Below are 24,885 nucleotides of genomic sequence, written 5' to 3' on the forward strand. Positions count from 1 at the left end.
TAGTTTTGGTGTGTGTTGGCAGGAAATCTCCTCATTGGTCAGAGAGTATGCAGTCAAGAGTGAGGAGGAGGCTGTCGCAATGGCCGCTACAGAGAAGCCCATGCAAATGGAAACCCAATCAGAGGATGTGATGTCATCATCTGCAGCGGTGTTGTTGCAAGGCAATGAGGTTGTTCAGGAACACAATACTTACTGTAGATGTAAGGAAGTATGCGTCGACTGATCCGTCTGTCTGATGCTTAGATGGCGTCCATGGACACGCCTCCTCAGGAGCTTATGTCATCTGAAGGGGACGGCAGCGAGATGGACTCTGGGTTGACGACGACACTGATGGTGACTGCTGATGGGCTGTGTCCAGATGAGTCTCAGCGTCTGACCATCCAGGCCTTCCTGCAAGCAGCAAGACACACAGGTAAAACGCACATCTCTCCAAGCATACGATGTCCACAGATTATAGAAATGGAAGTGCTAGCAATGTGATGGGAACGCTAATGTATTTGTGCAGGTGGTGCCGAGTCGGTGCAGTCCATTCCCATCGTGCTGACACAGCAGGAGCTCGCTGCTCTGGTCCAACAACAGCAGCTACAAGACTTGCACTGCCAAGCAGAAGAGGAGGCAGAGTCTGGTGCCGCGCCTACAGGTATACGTCCACTGTCATGCCTGTATGTCGCCTCGCGCATGTCAAAGCATTCACCATTCTAGGGTTGGACTTCATGACAGGGTCCACAAAGTTTGCATGGTTTAAATAAGAGGTGACCAAACTATAGCCATCGTTTTCTTGTTGTTTCTGGTTTTTATTTTATTTTTTATTTATTTTTATTTTTTTCTCTCCCCCCCATCTATGGAGAGGGAAAACGTTTTGGGTCGTACAATCATAAATCCTGGGCTGATTGTTCTAATATTTTTTAGAGGTGTAGCTGGGTATAAATAGGGATGTCCACTTAAATTTTGGTGACGATCTGTCACGGTTTTGAGACATTAAGTGACGTAACGCTTCTTGGCCGGGATCGAGGCTGTCGTCATCCAACGTTATGACAGCCAGCCAAAGTCTGCGTCCGTTAACAATGTCACCCACACAAACGCCTTTGTCATCCTTAGGAACTCTTTTGTAACATATTAGAGACATTTCTGGTACAATCAATATCAAATTGAGCTGATGAAACTCATTTATATATGTCGAAATAAAACTGAAAAGAACTACCTCATGTGGGATGACGTGGCAACGCTTAGCGTCCATAAAATCATAAATGCCAGGCTGAGTGTTCTGATATTGTCAGAGTTGTAAGTGGCATAAATAGGGATGTCGACATAAACTTTGGTGACAATCGGTCATGGTTTTGGGATATTAAGCAACGTAATGCTTCTGGATGGGAGACCATGTTATGACAGCCAGCGGTGCGCATCGAAGTCCACGTCTATCACACAATGCCACCTACAGAAAAGCTCTTGTCATCCATAGGAACTCTTTTAAACCATCTTAGAGGCATTTGTAGTGCAATCAATACAAAATTGAGCTTGACGAAACCAGTTTATAAAAGCATAAATTAATCTGCAAACCACTACCTAGTGTAACATGACATGGCTGACATGGGAAACGTCACCATAAAATCATAAATACCACACTAATCGGTTATTTTATTTGTTTTTATTTCAGCTTTATTTACCAGGAATATTCCCATTGAGATTCAGAATCTCTTTTGCAAGGGAGTCCTGACCAAGACAGCAGCACAATAGTTCAAAATAAAATACATGAAATACTGATCTGCTCTGATATTTTCAGAGGTGTAAGTGGGAATAAAGAGGGATATCCAGATAAAGTTTGGTGATGATTGGTTGCAGTTTTGGGACATTAAGCGACGTACCGTTTTTGGCTGGCAGGCCCTGCTCTAACAGCCACCGGTGCGTGTCATTCTGCACCTGTCACACAATGCCACCATGCACCCTACAGAAACACTTTTGCCATCCATAGGAACTCTTTTCAAACGTCTTTGAAGAATTTGTAATGAAATCAATACAAAATTGAGCTATGCATAAATGAATCTTCAAGAATTACTTTGTGGGATGACATGGGTACCTTCTTTCCTCAGAGGCATTTCATTGGTCTTTTTTTTCTCTTTCTAACAAGCCTTCCAACAGATTTCATTATCACTATTTTCACTCATTGTCTAAAAAAAATCCAGACTTTCAATATAGGCAAGAATTGCACCGCAAAATACATAAAGTTCAATGAGGAAATGTAATCGGCTCCTGCTCGTTGCATGTCAGGCTGTGACAGGCTGATGTGTCCAAAATCTGTCTGAAAATCCAATATTTCATCAGAAAACAATCTTAAAATTACTACTGAGTCCAATTTGGGGTGATTTCTTTTTTCTGCAGAGAACTATGGAATATAAGTGCCAATGTTCAAATTACAACAGGGCTGTCGCTTCGATATGACGTAGGCTATGCATTTCATGCCCCTTGATTGTTATTCTACAACAATTCTGTTTTGAAGGACAGCTAGTGGGGGGAAAAGATGGATTCTTCGGAATATGTAATTGTTGTAAATTCCCTATTATTGCTGTATTTTGTACATATATTGTTCAGAGGGTGCTGAACTTCGTGTATTTAACTTCAGGCACCTTTTTTGGGCAATTCACACATCTTCCTCTGAAAGATGTGTGAATTTTGTTTGCGCCAGACTGCTGTTATTGTTTTCTGTTGTCATCAGAGCCTGTCTGCGTTTGTGATAAAGGTATCAGACAGAAATATCAGAGGCAGTATATTGCAGACAGAGTGAGTCATTTCCTATTATTGCTGCGTTTTCTGCATGCATTGTTCGGTGTGTGTATTTGACAACAGGCACTTTGATGCGCAGCTAAGAGGTCTTCAGAAAGATGTTTTAAAAAAATATTTGTTGAACATTGATTTTACAAAAAAACAGACATCCTTGGAAGGTCGTGTTGAGTTTGATCGTGGCAAGGTTTTATTCGTTTGCACAGTAATTGCGTATGATTATTATCTGCTACAATTTTTTTTTTTATGTCTTGGCTTTTTACAAATGGGAGACAAAGGGCTTTGCTCCTGAGTTGTTTAACACATCTAGATGTAAATACCATGAAATAAAAGCTGGAATTCTGAAATTTTGTCTCGTATTCATCTTTTGATCTGAAACCCAAATGTCTTCAGTATAAAACAAAAACAAAGGAATTGACCTTGCCGTTCCAATATTTTTGGAGGGGACTCTAGCTGGGATAGGCTCCAGCATACCCACGGCCCGAGTCAGGATAAGCGGTGTAGAAAATGGATGGATGGATAAATTCAAGTTCATAGGTTATAGTTTCATAGTGGTTAAAAAATAACCCTGTGAGAAATTAATATCAATATTATCAATATCATTAATATCCTAAAAAAGTAAAACGTTAATAAAATCATGTCGAGTAATTAAATACACTGATTAACAAGTGAATTCTGAGTACTTGCCTTTTACATTGTTGAAATCAAATGTTGGGCGTTAATTGTTCGTGTCTCTGATGTGCAGATTGATTGATTATAACAGTTTCCCACCATCACCTCTATGTGTTGCCAAAGGACCAACGGCTGTAGAAACGTGCGTACGGCAGCCATGAAGTTGGCATGAGGCACCACACATTTCCACGGTCATTTCACTCTTGATACATCTGAAGTTTGCCGTGAAAAAGAACCTACGCCATGTTTTTGTGCATATGCACGTTTTGTACCTGAGGCCCCAGATTATATCTTCACTGAAGTTCGCAGTGCTGTAGGCAGAGGCTTGGAGTGGGAGGGAGCAGGTCAAAGACTGGGCACTCTGTTGCTTCTACACATCATATATCTTCCTTTGCACAATAGAGTACAATCTTTTTGCAAGTGTTGCACTGAGGTGACTGGTCATTTGTTTTAACAAAGTCAAGACACACTTTGTATACTACTGTATACACCATTGGCCACATGCACTTCTTCGTGCGTGTGCGCACCTCTTTTTCGTTCTTCATCAGGGCAGTGGGCATCAAAACTAGGAACCAAAATGTTAAGATTTTAACGATTCCGGGAGGATTGGAACGTTAGTCCCCGTTCCATTCATTCTCGAGACTCGATGTCCAACCGTAATTCTGACATACGATTTTCCCAGAAGGCCTCGCTCCAGCAGACAGTCTGAATGACTCGGTAGCGGAGAGCAACAGCCATGAGGTGACCTCATCTGCTGTGACTAGCGCCGTGGCTCGACTGGCGAGCACCTTTGGCCCTGCCCCTCCCCTGACAGCTAGCTCTAAGACCGAGCCTCCTGCCCCACTCTGCGATGTGTCCAACGGCATCGGCGCCAATGAGGTGGTGAGACGGCAGACAGTTCAACACGCCAAGTAAAGCAGTGTAACAACACGTGTTGTGTGTTTATGTATGTAGTGGTTTGACGTTGGGATTGTCAGGGTGACCAACATGACAGTTTTTCACTACTATGTCCCTGATGACGACGTCACTATTGATGTAAGAGCACTTATCACAAAATAAAATCATTTTGCTTTTTCAAATACAGTACGAGCTCACTGGTTGTACTTCCTGTAGCACCACTCAGGCATGATGCCGGACTACAGTCGGATGAAGAAAGTGGAGCTTCAACCAGGGACGGCGTACAAATTCCGTGTGGCGGGGATAAATATCTGTGGCTGCGGACCCTTCTCAGAGGTGTCTGCATTTAAAACATGTCTGCCTGGTTTCCCGGGAGCGCCGTGTGGCATCAAGATCAGCAAGGTGAGGCCCACTTCCTGTTTTCATAACCTGCTGGATGGTCCAAATATTAGGACCAAGTGCCTCCTGAGTATATTGTTCAGGGCGTTTTTTTTTTAAATCTTTTTTTTATTGGAAAGAAGCAAAATATTTCAAACTGTAAAGTGCTCTCCCAAAATTTTCCATATTGAATTGTTCAAAATGACTTACTTTGTGGAAAAACAAAAACGAGACGCATACTACCTTTGTCATTCTGACCACATAAAAATTACCTTGTATTTCAGTTGAAATTAGATTTAATAGATTTTCCGAATGCTGTTCATTTGGCTGATACCCTTTAAAAATTAGGCGTTACACGATCAGGATTTTTGGGACCGATCAGTGAGTTTAAAAAACTGATCATCGATCCGATCACAAGATGGAGCAATGTGTCTATTTAAATGACTAGTTCATTTACTATGTATACTTGTGTACTGTATACTGATTATCTTCAAAAGTATTCTCTAGCATTTTAATGACCTCTAGGGGGCATTCCAGGATTGGCCACTGACATAAGTTCAAGTTTTCAGTCAAGTCAAACCAACATTACAACATGACAGAACTAATGGGTGATAACCTAGTAAAGTAACCTAAGTAATTAGATTATTGTATTTAAATTACTTAACACACACCGAAACTTTAGAGCATGATTCAACATAACTCTGACATGTTTACTACAACCCTTAGTGCTAGCACTAGCTTGCTAGGCTACAGAACGTTTTGTTGCCTGCGTCTGAGCCGTATCGTATTAAAAGTACGTGAACATACCTCAAGCAATCCTTGAATGAAAGTCCTCTCCCGAGCACTGGTGACCACCACCACATGTTTTTCCTTACATTCTTCCCCCCCCCCCCCTCCCCTCCTACAATAAATTTGTGCGATCTATTGTTGTTGCCGTCGCGATGGTAACGAGTGTATCCGGTCATGTTTGAGTTGACAAGCTAAAGCCAAGTGATCGTAAAAGACGGGATGCCGTGGTATCGGAATAGAAGATTTTATTGCAGTAGTCTGACATAGTGTAATCGTGAAAGACTGAATTTGCCTTGTAGTCTGATCCAGGCATTACGTGTTTTCTATCTTGGACGTGTTGTCTGTCCCACACCGACGACATTTGTTGTTTTTTTTAAATATCATTATTGGCGGTCAGATATTTACAGTACTATGTCAAAAGACACACGACAAGGCTAAAAATAAACTAGCTTTTGAACACAAATATACTGTACACGGCGACGCGGAGTAAATGTCTTTGGTGGAGCGTCATTGATCGGATCGCCGAATTATGACATTAAAGCCAATCAACATAAAATGTTAATTATCTGCTGATACCGATCAAGCCAATCAGATCGGTGTAAAGTCTAGTAAAAATGTTCGTCTCGGAAAATGACAGTTTTTCCTTAATGTAAATCTTATAACAATGTCAATCCATTCTTCAGTGGTGGGTGATTCTACTTCTAAACATTTTCTTTTACATTTTTTACTACAAACTTGCTGCCCAAATTATATTAAGCAATTTTTTTATCATTACATTTCCAATTCTCCTGCCGTAAGTCACCCTAATTCATGCATTCATGTTTAAAAACTAAATTTTACACCGAATACATTCTTTATATGGGTGTGGCTCTCCTTCCAATAACTCCCGACAGTGTGAGAGTGCTCGACTCCATTGGTCCCGCAAGAAGTCGAATAAGTGTCTCCGTTGCCCTGATGTTATTTCTGGACGAGTGTAATAACAAAATGTCAAATTTTTTTATTCCAACGTAACTCCTGCCTAATTTTGTTCATACTATGCATTACGGTAATAGGTCGCCAACTTGCGGCGAAAGCCACCTTCAAAATAAAAGCTTGCCAATAATATGGACGTCAGTGCTCTTCGGTTAAGGAACCAGCAAACTTAATTTGAATCTTGAGATACATTAAAAAAATTAGTTTATTTGATATCTTAGGAAAAATAAATGGTAAATGGACTGCACTTATATAGCACTTCATCACAGTGCCCAAAGCGCTTTACAAAGCCACACATTCATAAACCAATGGGCGACTGCTGCCATGCGAGGCGCTGCCAGGCCCACTGGGAGCAAATTAGGGTTCATTGTCTTGCCCAAGGACACTTCGACATGCGGACATTCGTAGCAGGGATTCGAACCTGTTCTACCTACTGAGCTAAAGCCACCCCAACATAATCCCATTGGTATTGCAAGACAAGTCCAGATCTGAGTGACAGACCACCAAGGACTCCACTAAAAGAGGTTTGATGAAGATCTGATATTGTATTTCAAAATAAATGTCTCAGAAAACTAATAAACCACATTTTTTAATGCATCTCAAGATTCAAATTAACGTTGCTGGTTGCATTCCTTAACCGAAGAGCATTGACGTCCGTATTATTGGGAAGCTTTTATTTTGAAGGTGGCACATTGGCGACCTATTACCGTAATGCCTAGTATGAACAAAATTAGGGGCGGCTCGCTTGATTGCTACTTTACGAGTGGAGGCTGGCTTGACCAGTGCTATATACCTACTGGGGGCGTGCCTTTAGCGTCCTCCTTCACGCGCACCCTTCCCCCTTTAGGTCTGCATGCTGTCCTCAGCCACGTCCTTTTCCTCTGTATAAGCAGCGTGTCGGCAGGAAATGCTCCCATTCAGTCAAGCGGAGCGCTCATCACACAACAACATTTATAGATTTTGGAAGGCGCCCTGTCAATTTTGGAGAAAATTTACAACTTTTAAGTGCGCCTTATGGTGATGAAAATACGGTATTTGACCCCGTTAAGAGCCATTGGAGGTGGCATATTTTCTCCAAACTCCCCTCATGAATCAACATACAGTGGGTACGAAAAGTATTCAGACCTCCTTAAATTTTTCACTGTTATATTGCAGCCGTTGGCTAAAATCATTTGTTCATTTTTTTCCCTCAGTGTACACAGCACCCAATATTGACAGAAAAAACTGGAATTGTCGAAATCTTTTCAGATTTATTAAAAAAGAAAAATTGAAATATCACACAGCCATTAATACTCAGACCCTTTCCTCAGTATTGTAGTAGCACCCTTTTGAGAATGATGCAACAAGTTTTTCACACCTGGATTTGGGGATCCTCTGCCAGTCCTCCTTGCAGATCCTCTCCAGGTCTGTCAGGTTGGATGGCGAACGTTGGTGGACAGCCAGTTTCAAGTCTCTCCAGAGATCCTCAATTGGGTTTAAATCAGGGCTCTGGCTGGGCCATTCAAGAACAGTCACAGAGTTGTTCTGAAACCGCTCCTTCATTATTTTAGCTGTGTGCTTAGGCCTAGTCTGAGGTCCTGAGCACTCTGGAAAAGGTTTTCATCCAGGATATCCCTGTACTCGGCCACATTCATCTTTCCTTCGGTTGCAACCAGTCGTCCTGTCCTTGCAGCTGAAAACCACCCCAACAGCATGATGCTGCCACCGCCATGCTTCACTGTTGGGACTGTATTTGACAGGTAATGAACAGTGCATGGTTTTCTCCACACATACCGCTTAGAATTAAAGTCAAAAAGTTCTATCTTGGTCAGAGAATCTTATTTATCACCATCTTGGAGTCCTTCAGGTGTTTTTTAGCAAACTCCATGGGGGCTTTCATGTGTCTTGCACTGATGAGAGGCTTCCGTCGGGCCATAAAACCCCGACTGGTGAAGAGCTGCAGTGATGGTTGACTTTCTAGAACTTTCTCCCGACGGCATCTCTGGAGCTCAGCCACAGTGATCTTTGGGTTCTTCTTTACCTCTCTCACCAAGGCTCTTCTCCCCCAATTGCACAGTTTGGCCGGTGGCCAGCTCTAGGAAGAGTTCTGGTCGTCCCAAACGTCTTCCATTTAAGGATTATGGAGGCCACTGTGGCCGACTGGTTAGTCTGCCTCACAGTTCTGAGGACCGGGATTCAAATCCCGGCCCCGCCTGTGTGCAGTTTGCATGTTCTCACCGTGCCTGCGTGGGTTTTCTCTGGGCACTATATATATATATATATATATATATATATATATATATATATATATATATATATATATATATATATATATATATATATATATATATATATATATATATATATATATATATATACACACACACACACACACACACACACATTTATACATACATACGAATACGTACCCTTGTGTACGTATACGTACCGTTGTGTACGTATAGAAACAAGCAAGATTTCTGGCTCTCACAGACCTGTAACTTGTTCTTTCAGAGGCTCCTCTATCCTCCACTCCTCTGTATTAATGGTACCTGTTTGAACTCGTTATCAGTATAAAAGACACCTGTCCACAATCTCAAACAGTCACACTCCAAACTCCTCGATGCCCAAGGCCAAAGAGCTGTCAAAGGACACCAGAAACAAAATTGTAGACCAGCACCAGCTTGGGAAGATTGAAACTGCAATAGGTAAGCAGCTTGGTGAGGGGAAATCAACGGTGGGAGCAATTATTAGGAAATGGAAGCCATTCATACATATAGTCTCCTTCGATATGTGGCTCCACGCAAGATCTCACCCCGTGATCACAAGAACGGTGAGCAAAAATCCCGAAACCACATGGGGGGACCTAGTGAATGACCTGCAGAGAGCTGGGACCAAAGTAACAAAGGCTACCATCAGTAACACACTACGCCACCAGGGACTCAAATCCTGGAGTGCCCTGATGTGTCCCTCTGCTTAAGACAGTACATGTCCAGGCCCGTCTGAAATTTTCTAGAGAGCATTTGGATGATCCAGAAGAGGATTGGGAGAATTTCATATGGTCAAATGAAACCAAACTAGAACATTTTGGTAAAAACTCATCTTGTCATGTTTGGAGGCGAAGGAATGCTGACAAATGCCCATACCTACTGTGAAGCATGGGGGTGGAAACATCATGGTTTAGAGCTGTTTTTCTGCAAAGGGACCAGGACGACTGATCTGTGCAAAGAAAAGAATGAATGGGGTCATGTATCGTGAGATTTTGAGTGAAAACCTCCTTCTGTCAGCAAGGGCATTGAAGATGAAACGTGGCATGACAATGATCCCATACACATCGCACGGTCAACGAAGGAGTGGCTTCGTAAGAAGCATTTCAAGGTCCTGGAGTGGCCTAGACAGTCTCTAGAGCTCAACCCCATAGAAAATCTTTGGAGGGAGTTGAAAGTTTGTGTTGCCCAGCAACAGCCCCAAAACATCACTGCTCTAGAGGAGATCTGCATGGAGTAATGGGCCAAAATACCAGCAGCATTCTGTGGCGTATATTGGTTTGGATAAAAACGTAATTAATTTAGGAGAAAATAATAAGCCGGAAGCGACACCTGCATTACTTCTGGTTTAAGCGTTAAAATTAAAAAAAAATTATCTCGAAAAGCGGAACGTCTCTTTTTATATGTGTAAAACTTCAGGACAAAGTGACGAAAACCTCTGTCTCGTAATCTGAAGGTTGCGACAGGAATTAGATAAGACTTCTCGGTAACCAGAGGTCTTTTGTCGAACCAAAACACACACAAATGATACAAGTATTGACTTTTTATAGAAAATTTTATGAGCTCTAACAGGGGAATCTACAGGGGAACAATGCAGGGAAAAATCAAAGCAAAGGACAGACAAACATTGCTCAAAGGAGGCTGCACTTCTGATGTGAGGGTGGAATGAGTGTGCAATGACATTGCATAGAGCTAGGGGTTCCCGTTCTCGTTAATTTAAACCCAAATATGCACCAAGCCGTACTTTAGTAGACCGAGTTGGACTCGTGTGTGGAACACAATTTAGGCAGGCTGGTCTACTCCCGAATAATGCAGCCCTATGGGGGGCACAAGCCAGTGCAAACTGTAGGCCGGTCCCAAGCCCGGATAAATGCAGAGGGTTGCGTCAGGAAGGGCATCCGGCTTAAAACTTTGCCAGACAAATATGAGTGTTCATCCAAAGAATTCCATACAGGATCGGTCGTGGCCCGGGTTAACAACGTCCGCCACCGGCGCCGTCAACCTGCAGGGCGCTGTTGGAAATTCAGCTACTGTGGGTCGAAGAAGAAGAAGAGGTGGAAAGCGGGTTCTTTGGCAGAAAAAAAAGAGGAAAGCACAGAGCCTAGAACTGAATGTGGGGACTTTGAATGTTGGGACTATGACAGAAAAATCCTGGGAGTTGGTTGACATGATGATTAGGAGAAAGGTTGATATATTGTGTCTCCAGGAGACCAGGTGGAAAGGCAGTAAGGCTAGAAGTTTAGGGGCAGGGTTTAAATTATTTTACCATGGTGTAGATGGGAAGAGAAATGGAGTCAGGGTTATTTTAAAAGAAGAGTTGGCTAAGAATGTCTTGGAGGTGAAAAGAGTATCAGATCGAGTGATGAGGCTGAAACTTCAAATTGAAGGTGTTATGTATCATGTGATTAGTGGCTATGCCCCACAGGTAGCATGTGACCTAGAGGTGAAGGAGAAATTCTGGAAGGAGCTCGACGAAGTAGTTCTGATCATCCCAGACAGAGAGAGAGTCGTGATTGGTGCAGATTTTAATGGCCATCTTGGTGAAGGAAATAGGGGTGATGAAGAAGTAATGGGTAAGTACGGCATCCAGGAAAGGAACTTGGAGGGACAGATGGTGGTAGACTTTGCAAAAAGGAAGCAAATGGCTGTAGCGAACACTTTTTTCCAGAAGAGGCACGAACATAGGATGACCAACAAGAGCGGAGGTAGAAGCACGCAGGTGGATTACATTTTGTGCAGACGATGTAATCTGAAGAGGTTACCGACTGTAAGGTAGTGGGAGGGGAGTGTGTGGTTAGACAGCATAGGGTGGTGGTGTGTAAGATGACTCTGGTGGTGGGGAGGAAGATTAAGAAGACAAAGGCACAGCAGAGAACCATGTGGTGGAAGCTGAGAAAGGAAGAGTGTTGTTTGGCTTTTTGTGAAGAGGTGAGACAGGCGCTCTGTGGACAGGAAGGGCTTCCAATAAGACTGGAGCACTACAGCCAAGGGAATCAGAGAGACAGGAAGGAGAGTACTTGGTGTATCTTCTGGCAGGAAAGGAGAGAAGGAGACTTGGCGGTGGAACCTCAAAGTACAGGAAATCATACAAGGAAATACAGGTTAGCTAAGAAGAAGTGGGACACTGAGAAGACCGAGGAGAGGCGAAAGGAATACATTGAGATGAGACATAGGGCGAAGGTAGAGGTGGCAAAGGCCAAACAAGAGGCATATGATGACATGTATGGCAGGTTGGACACTAAAGAAGGAGAATGGAAATATGTTGACTGGTGCCAGCAGTGTGCTAGCACGATGGAAAGAATACTTCGAGGAGTTGATGAATGAGGAAAATGAGAGAGAAGGGAGAGTAGAAGAGGCAAGTGTGGTGGACCAGGAAGTGGCAATGATTAGTCAGGGAAAAGTTAGAAAGGCATTAAAGAGGATGAAAAATGGAAAGGGAGTTGGTTCTGATGACATTCCTGTGGAGGTATGGAAGCATCTAGGAGAGGTGGCTGTGGACTTTTTGACCAGCTTGTTCAATAGAATTCTAGCGCGTGAGAAGATGCCTGAGGAATGGAGGAAAAGTGTGCTGGTGCCCATTTTTAAGAACAAGGGTGATGTGCTGAGCAGTGGGAACTATAGAGGAATAAAGTTGATGAGCCACACAATGAAGTTATGGGAAAGAGTAGTGGAGGCTAGACTCAGGACAGACGTGAGTATTTGCGAGCAACAGTATGGTTTCATGCCTAGAAAGAGTACCACAGATGCATTATTTGCCTTGAGGATGTTGATGGAAAAGTACAGAGAAGGTCAGAAGGAGCTACATTGTGTCTTTGTAGACACAAGCCTATGACAGAGTACCCAGAGAGGAACTGTGGTACTGCATGCGGAAGTCTGGAGTGGCAGAGAAGTATGTTAGAATAATACAGGACATGTACGAGGGCAGCAGAACAGCGGTGTGGTGTGTTGTAGGTGTGACAGACAAATTTGAGGTGGCACTGCCTCATGGATCAGCCCTGAGCCCCTTCCTGTTTGCAGTGGTGATGGATAGGCTGACAGATGAGGTTAGACTGGAATCCCCGTGGACCATGATGTTTGCAGATGACATTGTGATCTGCAGTGAAAGCAGGGAGCAGGTGGAGGAACAGTTAGATAGATGGAGGCATGCACTGGAAAGCACAGGAATGAAGATGAGCCAAAGTAAGACAGAATATATGTGCATGAATGAGAGGGGAGGTGGGGGAAGAGTGAGGCTACAGGGAGAAGGAGAGCAAGGGTGGAGGACTTTAGATACTTGGGGTCAACCATCCAGAGCAATGGTGAGTGTGGTCAGGAAGTGAAGAAACGGGTCCAAGCAGGCTGGAACAGGTGGAGGAAGGTGTCAGGTGTGTTATGTGACAGAAGAGTCTCTGCTAGGATGAAGGGCAAAGTTTATAAAACAGTGGTGAGGCCAGCCATGATGTACGGGTTAGAGACAGTGGCACTGAAGAGACAACAGGAAGCAGAGCTGGTGGTGGCGGAAATGAAGATGTTGAGGTTCGCTCTCGAAGTGACCAGGTTGGCTAAAATTAAAGGGACAGCCAAGGTTCGATGTTTAGGAGACAAAGTTAGAGAGCGCAGACTGCGATGGTTTGGACACGTCCAGAGGAGAAATAGACAGTATATTGGTAGAAGGATGATGAGGATGGAGCTGCCAGGCAAGAGAGCTAGAGGAAGACCAAAGAGAAGGTTGATGGATGTTGTGACATGAAGACATGACATGAGGGCAGTTGGTGTTCGAAAGGAGGATGCAGGAGATAGGCTTACATGGAAATGGATGACGCGCTGTCGCGAACCCTAAAGGGAAAAGCCGAAAGGAAAAGAAGAAGAAGAAGAGGTCTCCTCCCGAGTGTTTGGCCGGTCCGGTGCGCACGGGGAACAGGTGGATTTGGTGGAAAAAAGAGGAAGGAAAAAAGAAAAAAAAGTTCCAAGGCAGGGCGGCCGAGGCCCGGGTATCGCTGTTCGCAAGATGCTCGGAGCGGACATGCGCCACCTGTTTCCTTCCAAACAGAGCTTGCCTGTGAGCCAGGGGGCCCTGCAGCAGGGAAAGGTCCGATGTGTCATTGCCACCTCTTGGTGTGAGGTGGGGCTTCCTGGCTGAGCCAGTCTTCGGCAACTTGGTCGAACGAGCGCGCACAACAAAGTGCGGTCTCCGGCCTTTATGCCCAGCCAAAAAGAGGGGGATGGGGTGGCCCCACCCCCTTCCAGAATCAGAATCAGAATCATCTTTATTTGCCAAGTATGTCCAAAACACACAAGAAATTTGTCTCCGGTAGTTGGAGCCGCTCTAGTACAACAGACAGTCAATTTACAGAACACTTTGGAGACATAAAGACATTGACAAAAAACAATTGTGCAAAAAGATGCAGAGTCCTCTAGCACTGAGAGGGGGCCAAAAGGGGAGATAGACCACCTCTTAATGTTACTTTTCCATCCTAAGATTATTTTGTGGTTGGAGTGGGGTTAACCAGTGGATTATTGGATTTAGGATAATGAGACCAGTTACCATCTTTGCATTGTCACGCACACATCCTCTTTAATCCCTGTAATGAATGTTTCAATTGTATGTGGTTCTTGAGAACATTGTAATATTTGCAAGGTGGGATTTGTGTTGTGTGAGGTGAAACATCCCATCTGGCTCAGTTGACAAACAGATTTGACATCAGACATTCAAATTTGCAGAAACACAATCACTAGTGTCGCTGTTGTAATGGTGAACACTGGGAACGTTCATGCAAAGTTCTTAAAATAACATGCAGCATTCAAATTCGGTGAAGATTGTGATTAGTTCCCCGGAATCGCAGGAGCTCTCCACCACCTGTGGGTGTCACTCGTGTCCCATCCATTGTCCCAGATGTCTTAACGAGTTGCATTTCAGAGGACAAATGGCCCTTTGAACTTTTCTCTTGACATGCCTGGGAGTCCAGGTTTCTGGAGTAGCTGCTAATTTAAAGTCCGGTGAGGAGTCAGGATTTCTAGTATCCGCTTTGATGAGTTCTTTTGGACTGGCTGGTAATTAATTTAGCGTACGTGTGAGATAAACCAGGCAACCCCATGGCCGTCTGTCTCGGCGGGGGAGCGGGAGACACGGAATGCAGTCCCAGTCCGAGGTCGGGGCTCATGGTCCCATCTGGCGAGAGCATGTCCGCTACAGGTGTGTGAAAACCTTGTGAAGACTTACAGAAAACGTTTGACCTCTGTCATTGCCAACAAAGGGTGTATAACAAAGTATGTTTGTAAGTAGGTAAGTATATAACGGAGCTCAGCACACACTGCAGCCCGGATTTAGAGTCGCTGTTTTTGAACTGTAAGCCGTGCTACTCATCTCGTGAGTTCGCAATTTTCATTCTTGTCGGTGTTTACATTCCTCCTCAAGCTAACACAAATACAGAGATGGAACTTCAAAGCTGTTGAGACTGCAAAGACTGGAGTGTCTTTGAAAATTCAGCTGGTAGCCTGGATGAATATACGGACACAGTCACATCATCATATCAGTTTCTGTGAAGAGGTGTGTGTTCCAACAAAGTCATTTCACACGTTCAATAACAACAAGCCAGGGTTTACTGCCAAACTTAAGCAAGTTTGCCAGGCTAAAGAGGACGCATATTGAAGTGGGGATAGGGCCCTGTATAATCGCGCTAGAAACCAGCTGACTAAAGAAATTGACATTGCAAAGAGAAACTATCCAGTAGAGTTAGAAAAACAGTTTCCCGCTAAGGACTCGAAATCGAATCAGTCTGGCATACATTACAATCGTTAACCAATTACAAGCGACCAACCCCCCCCAAGCTGAGAACAATAAAAGACTAGCTGACGACTTGAACACCTTCTACTGCAGATTTGAAAAGGACACTTTCACAGCTTCTTCCCTCTTGCCATTAACTTCTTAATCAGTTAACTTACAACCCCATTGCAACATGGTGCCAATTTTGTCTTGAGTTTGTTGTCACATCTCTGTCGAGTCAATTTTCATTACTCGTGCACTCACTGTAGTAATTTCGCCACACTGCACTATTTGGATATCTGTTGTTGACCAATACTGGCCACTCATGTGCCTGAGTAGCATCTGCAACATTTGCACAATCGACATCCCAGATTATCGCACGACTTGTCACTTTAAACTGCATCAATTTCTTGAAGTCCTTTGCACAATGGTCATTGGACCAGACTATTGTTCGATTAGCCATTTCAAACTGCTCTAATTGCTAGAGGACTATGCATCTTTTTGCACAATTGTCAAAAAAAAAAAAAACTTGTCCTAGCATTGTGACTGTTTTTTATGTCTTTGTCTCAAAAGTATTCTTTGTCAATTGACTGTTGTCATACTAGAGTCGGTCCAACAACCGGAGACAAATTCCTCGTGTGTTTTTGACATACTCGCCGAACAAGTCAACGAAATTGGTAAAAAAACACCCGGATTCACCCCTCATTATTCTCGGGGACTTAAACAAAGCTAAACTCAACCACGAACTCCCTAAATACAAGCAGCACATCGACTGTCCTACCAGAGAAACTAACATTTTGGACCACTGCTATACTACGCTAAAAAACCGCATACCGTGCTATACCTCGTGCAGCCCTGGGCTCGTCTGATCACTGCTTAATTCACTTAATACCGATGTACAGGCAAGAACTTAAATGCGCGAAGCCTACAGTGAAAACAGTGAAAAAGTGGACCAATGAAGCAAAGATGGAACTTCTTTGAAAATTCAGCTGGCAGCCTGGATGAATATACGGACACTGTCACATCCTATATCAGTTTCTGTGAAGATGTGTGTGTGTACCAACAGTCATTTCGCACTTCCAACAACAACAAGCTGTGGTTCACTGCCAAACTTAAGCAGCTTCGCCAAGCTAAGGAGGACGCATATCAGAGCGGGGACAGGGCCGTGTATAATCGCGCTAGAAACCTGCTGACTAAAGAAATTAACATTGCAAAGAGGAACTATGCAGCAAAGTTGGAAAAGCAGTTTAGCGCTAACGACTCTAAATCAGTCTGGCATGCATTCCAATCGCTGACTAATTACAAGCGACAATCCCCCCAAGCTGAGAACAATAGCACACTCGCCAACAACTTGAATACCTTCTACTGCAGATTTGAAAAGGACACTTTCACACCCCACACCCATCCGGCCGCACCCCCGACCACAATCACACCTCTGACTTCTGCGTTCACCATTATTCCAGTCCCCAAGAAACCTGCAATCTCGGGTCAAAATGACTACAGGCCTGTCGCCTTGACATCTGTGGTCATGAAGTCATTTGAACGTCTCGTGCTGGACCACCTCAAGAGCGTCACAGGTCCCCTGCTGGACCCCCTGCAGTTGGCCTACCGAGCGAACAGGTCTGCGGATGACGCAGTCACCATGGGACTGCACTTCATTGAACACCTCGACAGTGCAGGGACCTACGCGAGGATCCTGTTCGTGGACTTCAGCTCAGCGTTCAACACCATCATCCCTGAACTCCTTCATCCAAGCTTCTCTAGCTCAGCGTCTCACCTGCCATCTGCCAGTGGATCTACAGCTTCCTGATGGGCAGGACACAGCAGGTGAGGCTGGGAGAGACCACCTCATCCACACGCAGCATCAGCACTGGGGCGCCCCAAGGTTGTGTCCTCTCTCCGCTGCTCTTCTCTCTGCACAAACGACTGCACCTCAGCACACCCGGCTGTCAAACTCCTCAAGTTTGCAGATGACACCACTGTCATCTGCCTCATCAAGGACGGTGACGAGTCTGCATATCGACAGGAAGTGGAGCGGCTAGAGCTGTGGTGCAGCCGACACAACCTGGAGCTGAACACGCTCAAGACTGTAGAGATGATCGTGGACTTCAGGAGGCAAATAAAGATGATTCTAATTCTGAGATCCAACATCATAAGTGATGTTTCCCAAATCAGTGTTCAATCTTATATTATTTAGTACTTTGATAAGAGCTGATTCTGTCTTGTGATGGGGTCTGAAACCTATTTGAAAATTGTCAAAAAGTTGATTAAAAACGACTTTCCTGACAATCTTGGCAATGAATAGGACGTTGGAGATGGGTCTATAGTTTGCTAACATGGAAGCATCCTGCATTCTGTTTTTGGCAGCTACTTTCATAGGTTTAGGAAACTCGCCTGACTGAAGTGAGCATTTATTTTCTGCAAATCAGCGAGCTCGTTTTGAATAAGTCAGATGGTATTGAGTCCAGACACCTTGTTGAGGGTTTCAGCTGTTGAACCGTTTTCTCTACAGCTTTTCTGTCAACTGTATCAAATTCTGACATAGTAATACAGTATTTCCTGGGCGGTTTTAGGTTTTATATCATTCTGCTGATTGTGCTGATATTTGACCTGATGGATTGTATTTTTTCACTAAAACAGCAAGCAAATTCATTGCATTTATCTGTTGTGAGGAGCTCTTTAGCTGTCTGAATAGGGGGGTTTGTGAGCTTGTCAATCACCGCAAACAGAGTGAGCATTCCTAAATTCTATCTAATGATTTCAGAAAAAAAATGCTATCTCTGAATAACTTGGTTAAAACTACAAAGTATTTTTCTGTTGAGGTCATAGTCAATTTGGAGTTTAGTTTTTCCCCACTTAGGCTCTGCTGTCCTACAACCCCAATTCCAATGAAGTTGGGACATTATACAATGATTTGCAAATCATGTTCAACCTATATTTAATTGAATACACTACAAAGACAAGATATTTAATGTTAAAACTGATAAACTTTATTGTTTTTAGTAAATAATCATTAACTTAGAATTTTATGGCTGCAACACGTTCCAAAAAAGCTGGGACAGGTGGCAAAAAAGACTGAGAACGTTGAGGAATTCTAATTTTAAGTGGGGGGGTGAAATATGCATAGGGCCTTACAGAAAGATTTCCTTTATCCACTAAAATGGCTGAATGAAGAAGCTGTTTGCTGACCATTTGTGTGTGTGTGTGTGTGTGTATGTGTGTGTGTGAGAGAGAGAGAGAGACAGAGAACAAGATGGATGTTTTACAGTTACGTGTGACCATAAAATAGTGCTAATGTTGCCATATGCACAGCCAAAAAGACCGCAAAAACATCTGAAACTTACCGCAAAGTGTTTTCTGAAGTTAGAAGTTGGCTGAAATACCCAAGTTTCGGCAGTGATAAAACTACATTGCATGTTAAAGCTGTTGTTTTTCGTTGGCTGTAATGTAAATACAAGTCGGGCACAGCTGTGACGACTCACTTTGATTGGCCCGTGAAGCCCAATAGAAGACTTTGTGTGCGGACATGAATGCGCAGTGCCCGGAGAAAACCCACACAGGCACAGGGAGAACAGGCAAACTTCACACAGGCGGGGCCGGGGATTGAACCCCGGTCCTCAGAACCGTGAGGCAGACGATCTAACCAGTCGTCCAACGTGCTGCGTAGATTATTGTAATGGAGTAAAAGTATCGTTTCTTCTTAACATAAATACTTGAGTAAAGGGGGGGGGGGGTTTGGTGTGGGGTGTAAAAACAAAGCTTGGATTTTTGTAACAGAAAATCTTATTTTATATTAAGGCTGCCCCTACTTACCTTGTTGTACTCCTGCAGAATCTGGGTGGAGCTCAGCTTACTTGGGAGCCTCCGGCTGTCACATCGGGGAAGATCACAGAATATTCCGTGTACCTGGCAATACAGTCGAGCCAGGCCACTGCCGCCTCCGGGTCCGGTCCGGCACAGCTAGCCTTTATGAGGGTGTACTGCGGCGCCAGCCCATCCTGCCTGGTCCAGACTTGCAGTCTCACCAACGCCCACATCGACCATACCACCAAGCCCGCCATCATCTTCCGCATCGCTGCTCGCAACCAGAAGGGCTACGGGCCGGCCACACAGGTGCGGTGGCTTCAAGGTGAGCAACATTACTTCTGCCGTACAGGTCCCCATCGTGCTTGTGTACCTCTTGACCTCTTGTTTGTTTTCTGCAGAAACCAGCAAAGACGCCAAAGCAGCCAGCAAGCGACCGGTGTCTTCTCCTGACTTGTGAGTGCAATTACTTTATTGATTGGTCGTGTGACTGGTCAGGAATGATTTTTTCTCATGAGGGTACAGAAGAAATAATTCTTATAATCTTATTTCCTCAGTAAATCTGTCACACCAAAGAAGTTCAGAGCTGACCAATCAGAGGACTCCAAGCTGTGCTGAGGACTTCTCGGATATTTGTACATTGACCCGTCACAACTTTCTTTTGTTCATTTCTCCCCCTCTGTGACGCTCATCATGGAGACGTGGAAAAAATACACCAAACAACTGTCCTCTCTGAGATAATTAATTGTTGAAAGGTCAACGGTCTCTTATACACATGGGTGGAGCATCTGCAGAGCGGTTAGGAGTAACTTATTTTCTTGCAATTGCAAAAAAATATTACCAAATATCTAGTGTTACTTACGTTTTACTTCCCTTTATTTTTATATACAGTAGGTACGGAAAGTATTCAGACCCCCGTCTTTTCCCCCCCTCATTAATGTACACACAGCACCCCATATTGACAGAAAAAAAACGGAATTGTTGAGATTTTTGCAGATTCATTCAAAAAGAAAAACTGAAATATCACACAGCCTTAAGTATTCAGACCCTTTGTTCAGTATTTAGTAGAAGCACCCTTTTGAGCTAATACAGCCATGAGTATTTTTGGGAATGCTGCAACAGATTTTTCACACCTGGATTTGGCGATCCTCTGCCATTCCCCCTTACAGATCCTCTCCAGTTATGTCAGGTTGGATCGTGAACATTGGTGGATGGCCATTTTCAGGTCTCTCCAGAGATGCTCAATTGGTTTTAAGTCAGGACTCTGGCTGGGCCATTCAAGAACAGTCATAGAGTTGTTCTGAAGCCACTCCTTCATTATTTTAGCTGTGTGCTTAGGGTCATTGTCTTGTTGGAGGGTGAACCTTCGGCCCAGTCTGAGGTCCTGAGCACTCTGGAGAAGGTTTTTGTCCAGGATATCCCTGTAGTTGGCCACATTCATCTTTCCTTTGATTGCAACCAGTTGTCCGTCCCTTGCAGCTGAAAAACACCCCCACAGCATGATGCTGCCACCACCATGCTTCACTGTTGGGTCTGTTGAGCAGTGCCTGGTTTTCTCCACACATACCGCTTAGAATTAAGGCCAAAAAGTTCTATCTTGGTCTCATCAGGCCAGAGAATCTTATTTCTCACCATCTTGGAGTCCTTCAAGGCCCGGTTGTTCAAAACTCGTTTATTTTTTAACCACTGGTTAAGTAGACTTAACTGACCGTTAACTTTAACGGCACCGTTATCTTGTTGTCCAAAACTCGGTTAACTTTAACCGGCTGTTAACTTGACATTAAAGTTAACACACCAAAGGACCGCCGCTAACATTTTAACAGTGTGGTTAACTCTAAAGATGGTGTTCGCAGCTAACGCTGGCTTCATTTTATTGTCACACTTTCTGTTAGTTCCTCTCATAAACAGATATTACTGATACCAATAATGCTAAGTCAAATTTACTGCCAATGTTCTTTCCATGGTAACTCAGATAAGCTAAGACAGAAACATATTAGATTTTCTTGTTGCAGTTTATTACTGTGGTCTGGCGCAAAAGTGAGTGTTACAGAGAAATTACTGTGTATAGAAAGTAAACTTGTCAGTTTATGCTATAAAATATTGACTAACTTAACAGGAACGTCCAAAGTCGAACATAATCTATTTTGGGATACAAATTGACTACCAACTTGTTCCCATTTCATGCCTATTAATTCATTGTAAATCAGTTATAACTGAAATATGTTCCAGAGTCAAACTGTCACCATTATAAAACTTTTTATACAGATAGGTTTTTTTATGCAGTGCATGTGAGTATTCTAAAAAATAGCTGACTGATACACATTTTGTTGTTTTGTTAATGATATTGATGTAGTCACTTTTGCCATATTTTAGGGTGCAGTCAGGATGTACCATGTTAATGCATCACAAATACATTGCACTTCTATGGTTGTCGTCATACTATACATCTTTGCCTTCACTGATAAGTAGTTGTACAGTGGTGGCATGACAAAAATAACCCAGTAAAAATCAAAACACTTGCCCAGTAAAGGGTTTAATTTGAAACTTATTTTTCATGAAAATGTTCATTTTTGAAATCTTCAGTTCCACTGTATCTTGGCAGGTAAACTTAACATAAAAATATCCTTTTGCGAAGGGTGTAATAATACATTTGCTTGGTAAAAGCATTCATTTCCACTGAAGGCTTGAGGCAGGTTGTGTCATCTCTTTGTTAGACAGATCACGGTTTTGGATGATTATCATCTAATCTACAGTAAATCAAGTTCAAGGGCACTCGATAGTCGTCATAGTAACAAAAGTAATTCTGGCTTGTTATAGAGGGAAAGCTAGAAATTTGCTTGAGTAAATAGATGCTCTTTAGTGAGACAAAAGTAAATCTTTAGACCCATGCAATTTATTGAACTTGTGCGACTGCTAAATTAAGATGTGTAATATGTTTCAGAAGTGCTTGTGATTGTGGAAAAAGTAATTATCACGATTATTCACAGATTTCGAAACTTTGCATTTATTTAACGACCAAAACTCTGACCATGTTTTCAACAACGCATGTTTAACGGTCGGTTAGCTAACGGCAGGTTAAGAATTTAACTGGTGGTTAGTGGTGAACCAGTGTTTAAAATAAACGAGTTTTGAACAACCGGGCCCAGGTGATTTTTTTTTTTTTTTTTTTTTTTTTTTTTTTTTTTTTTTTTAGCAAACTCTATGCAGGCTTTCATGTGTCTTTCACTGAGGAGATGCTTCCGTTGGGTCACTCTTCCATAAAGCCCCGACTGGTGGAGGGCTGCAGTGGTGGTTGACTTTCTATAACTTTCTCCCATCTCCTGACTGCATCTCTGGAGCTCAGACACAGTGATCTTTGGGTTATTCTATTGCTCACTCACCAAGGCTCTTCTCGCCCGATTGCTCAGTTTGCAAGGACGGCAAGGAAGGGTTCTGATCGTCCCAAACATCTTCCATTTCAGGATTATGGAAGCCACTGTGTTCTTTGGAACCTTAAGGGCAGCAAAATCCTTTTTTTAACCTTGGCCAGATCTGTGACTTGCCACAATTCTGTCTCTGAGCTCTTCAGGCAGTTCCTTTGACCTCATGATTCTCATTTGCTCTGACATGCATTGTGAGCTGTAAGGTCTTATATAGACAGGTGTGTGGCTTTCCTCATCAAGTCCAATCAGTATCATCGAACACAGCTGGACTCCAATGAAGGTGAAGAACCATTTCAAGGATGATCAGAAGAAATGGACAGCACCTGAGTTAAATGTGTCACAGCAAAGGGTCTGAATACTTATGGCTGTGATATTTCAGTTCTTTAATAAATCTGCAAAAATGTCAACGATTCAGTTTTTCAATATGGGGTGCTGTGTGTACATTAATGAGGAAAAAATTATCTTAAATGATTTTAGCAAACGGCTGCATGGTTGGTGTGGCTACTTTATCCACTGTACATATTTGTACTGTAACAGTACAGCAAAGTTAAAATTCCATTCAATTTCTAATGTGCAGTTTGATACACAATTCAATTTTGTATACATATAATAAATATAATACCGTATGCAGGTATGTACAAGGGGCAGTCAAAATGTAATGAGCCCAATTTAGTTTAACCTGCTAATAATTGAAATATTTTTTTCTGACATTTTCACTGTAGTTTAAATACTTGTTTGAATGTTTGGGGGGGAATTAAGCCTCTCCTCTTCCTTTCAGCCATTTGAGAAATGACATCATTGTTGGATGCCGTCATAGGCAGAGGCTGTGATTGAATTTCTTGCTTTGGAAGGGGAACCAAACGAAACATTTTCAAAAGGATGCAAACTGTTTTTTGGGGTTAGGGAGGTTATGTCATCAATGATGACACATGATGGTAATTTCATCAATAATGACTTTATGATGATGATCTCTTATCAGTGCCTCGACCCAAAGCACTAGTCCCAGGATTGAGCTCTGATGATGGTCTGCCGCTCCTTTGTTGTCATTGTGCTCACTCAAAGGAGGCTCTCATTCTTTGCGTTTCTTTTATCCTAGACACCCACTTTTTCACTGTGCTGTAGCCTATTGCAGCTTCCCCATACACATTTTTCAACCTTTTGAAAATGTTTTGTGGTAGTTCTCCTTCCAAAGTAAGGAATTCAGTCACAGCGCTCTGCTTCTGACGGACATCCAACAGTGACCTAATTTCCAGGCTTTCATCATCAAAAAAGAAAAGGAAAAAAAACTAGTATTTAAACTACAACTGTGAATATTTCTGGAAATAAATTGCAATAATTAGTAGATAAAATTAATTTGGGCTCATTACTTTTTCACTGTCCCACATATATACTATATGTGTAGTAATATATTGATTATATTGAATGATAGATATATTCATTATAAATTTAGTTTTAATATATTTATAATATATTAATATGATAAATACATTCATCAGATTAGACTGTGCCTGTGTTTTCTTCCGTGTCCCACTTAAATCTTGAGACATGTTTGTGACTTAGTTTTTCGAACTCAGAAAATTATCTGGGTCTTTGCAACTACCCAATTTCCATCTGTTCTTAACCAGATAGCTAAAAATGCTCCTATACTGCTGCTTGGAAATGTCAAGGTTATTAGTAGTACCAGCAATGTTTGTTCCTCTCCTTTGCTTCTCGTAGATGAACTAGCATTAGCGGTAGCCACAGTTTTGCTCACTCAGGTCAGATGACCGTCACCGGAAAAAGTAGAAAAATAAATGTATTTTCAATCCAGGCAAATCTTTTTTTTAGATTCATTTAAATATTATTACAACCCCAATTCCAATGAAGTTGGGACGTTGTGTTAAACATAAATAAACAGAATACAATGATTTGCAAATCATGTTCAACCTGTAGTTAATTGAATACACTACAAAGACAAGATATTTAATGTTCAAACTGATAAAGGAAGGAATTTAGGGATTTCATCATCTACGGACCATAATATTTTCAAAAGGTTCAGAGAATCTGGAGAAGTCACTGCATGTAAGCGGCAAGGCAGAAAACCAACATTGAATGCCCGTGACCTTCGATCCCTCAGGCAGCACTGCATCAAAAACCGACATCAATGTGTAAAGGATATCACCACATGGGCTCAGCAACACTTCAGAAA

At 42.8% G+C, this 24,885-nt stretch overlaps 1 protein-coding gene across 4 annotated transcripts in view; it reads left to right on the forward strand.

Moving 5' to 3' along the window:
- LOC133465221 (host cell factor 1-like) overlaps positions 1 to 24,506 on the forward strand; it is a 57,181-nt gene extending 32,675 nt beyond the window's left edge. For 2 of the 4 annotated variants that reach the window (XM_061747766.1, XM_061747787.1), the window contains exons 22-30: positions 23 to 169; positions 244 to 412; positions 506 to 640; positions 4,130 to 4,326; positions 4,402 to 4,482; positions 4,561 to 4,746; positions 19,303 to 19,600; positions 19,677 to 19,731; positions 19,833 to 24,506. In XM_061747766.1, the coding sequence (XP_061603750.1) occupies positions 23 to 169; positions 244 to 412; positions 506 to 640; positions 4,130 to 4,326; positions 4,402 to 4,482; positions 4,561 to 4,746; positions 19,303 to 19,600; positions 19,677 to 19,731; positions 19,833 to 19,893 (1,329 nt within the window). In that variant the 3' untranslated portion in view covers positions 19,894 to 24,506. Of the gene's footprint in view, positions 1 to 22; positions 170 to 243; positions 413 to 505; positions 641 to 4,129; positions 4,327 to 4,401; positions 4,483 to 4,560; positions 4,747 to 19,302; positions 19,601 to 19,676; positions 19,732 to 19,832 lie in introns of those variants that run through there. The other 2 variants (XM_061747774.1, XR_009784578.1) reach the window with 2 other exon arrangements.
- The last annotated feature ends 379 nt before the right edge of the window (positions 24,507 to 24,885 follow it).

Source organism: Phyllopteryx taeniolatus, chromosome 1 (genome assembly GCF_024500385.1).
Source record: "Phyllopteryx taeniolatus isolate TA_2022b chromosome 1, UOR_Ptae_1.2, whole genome shotgun sequence".
Lineage (NCBI taxonomy): Eukaryota > Metazoa > Chordata > Actinopteri > Syngnathiformes > Syngnathidae > Phyllopteryx > Phyllopteryx taeniolatus.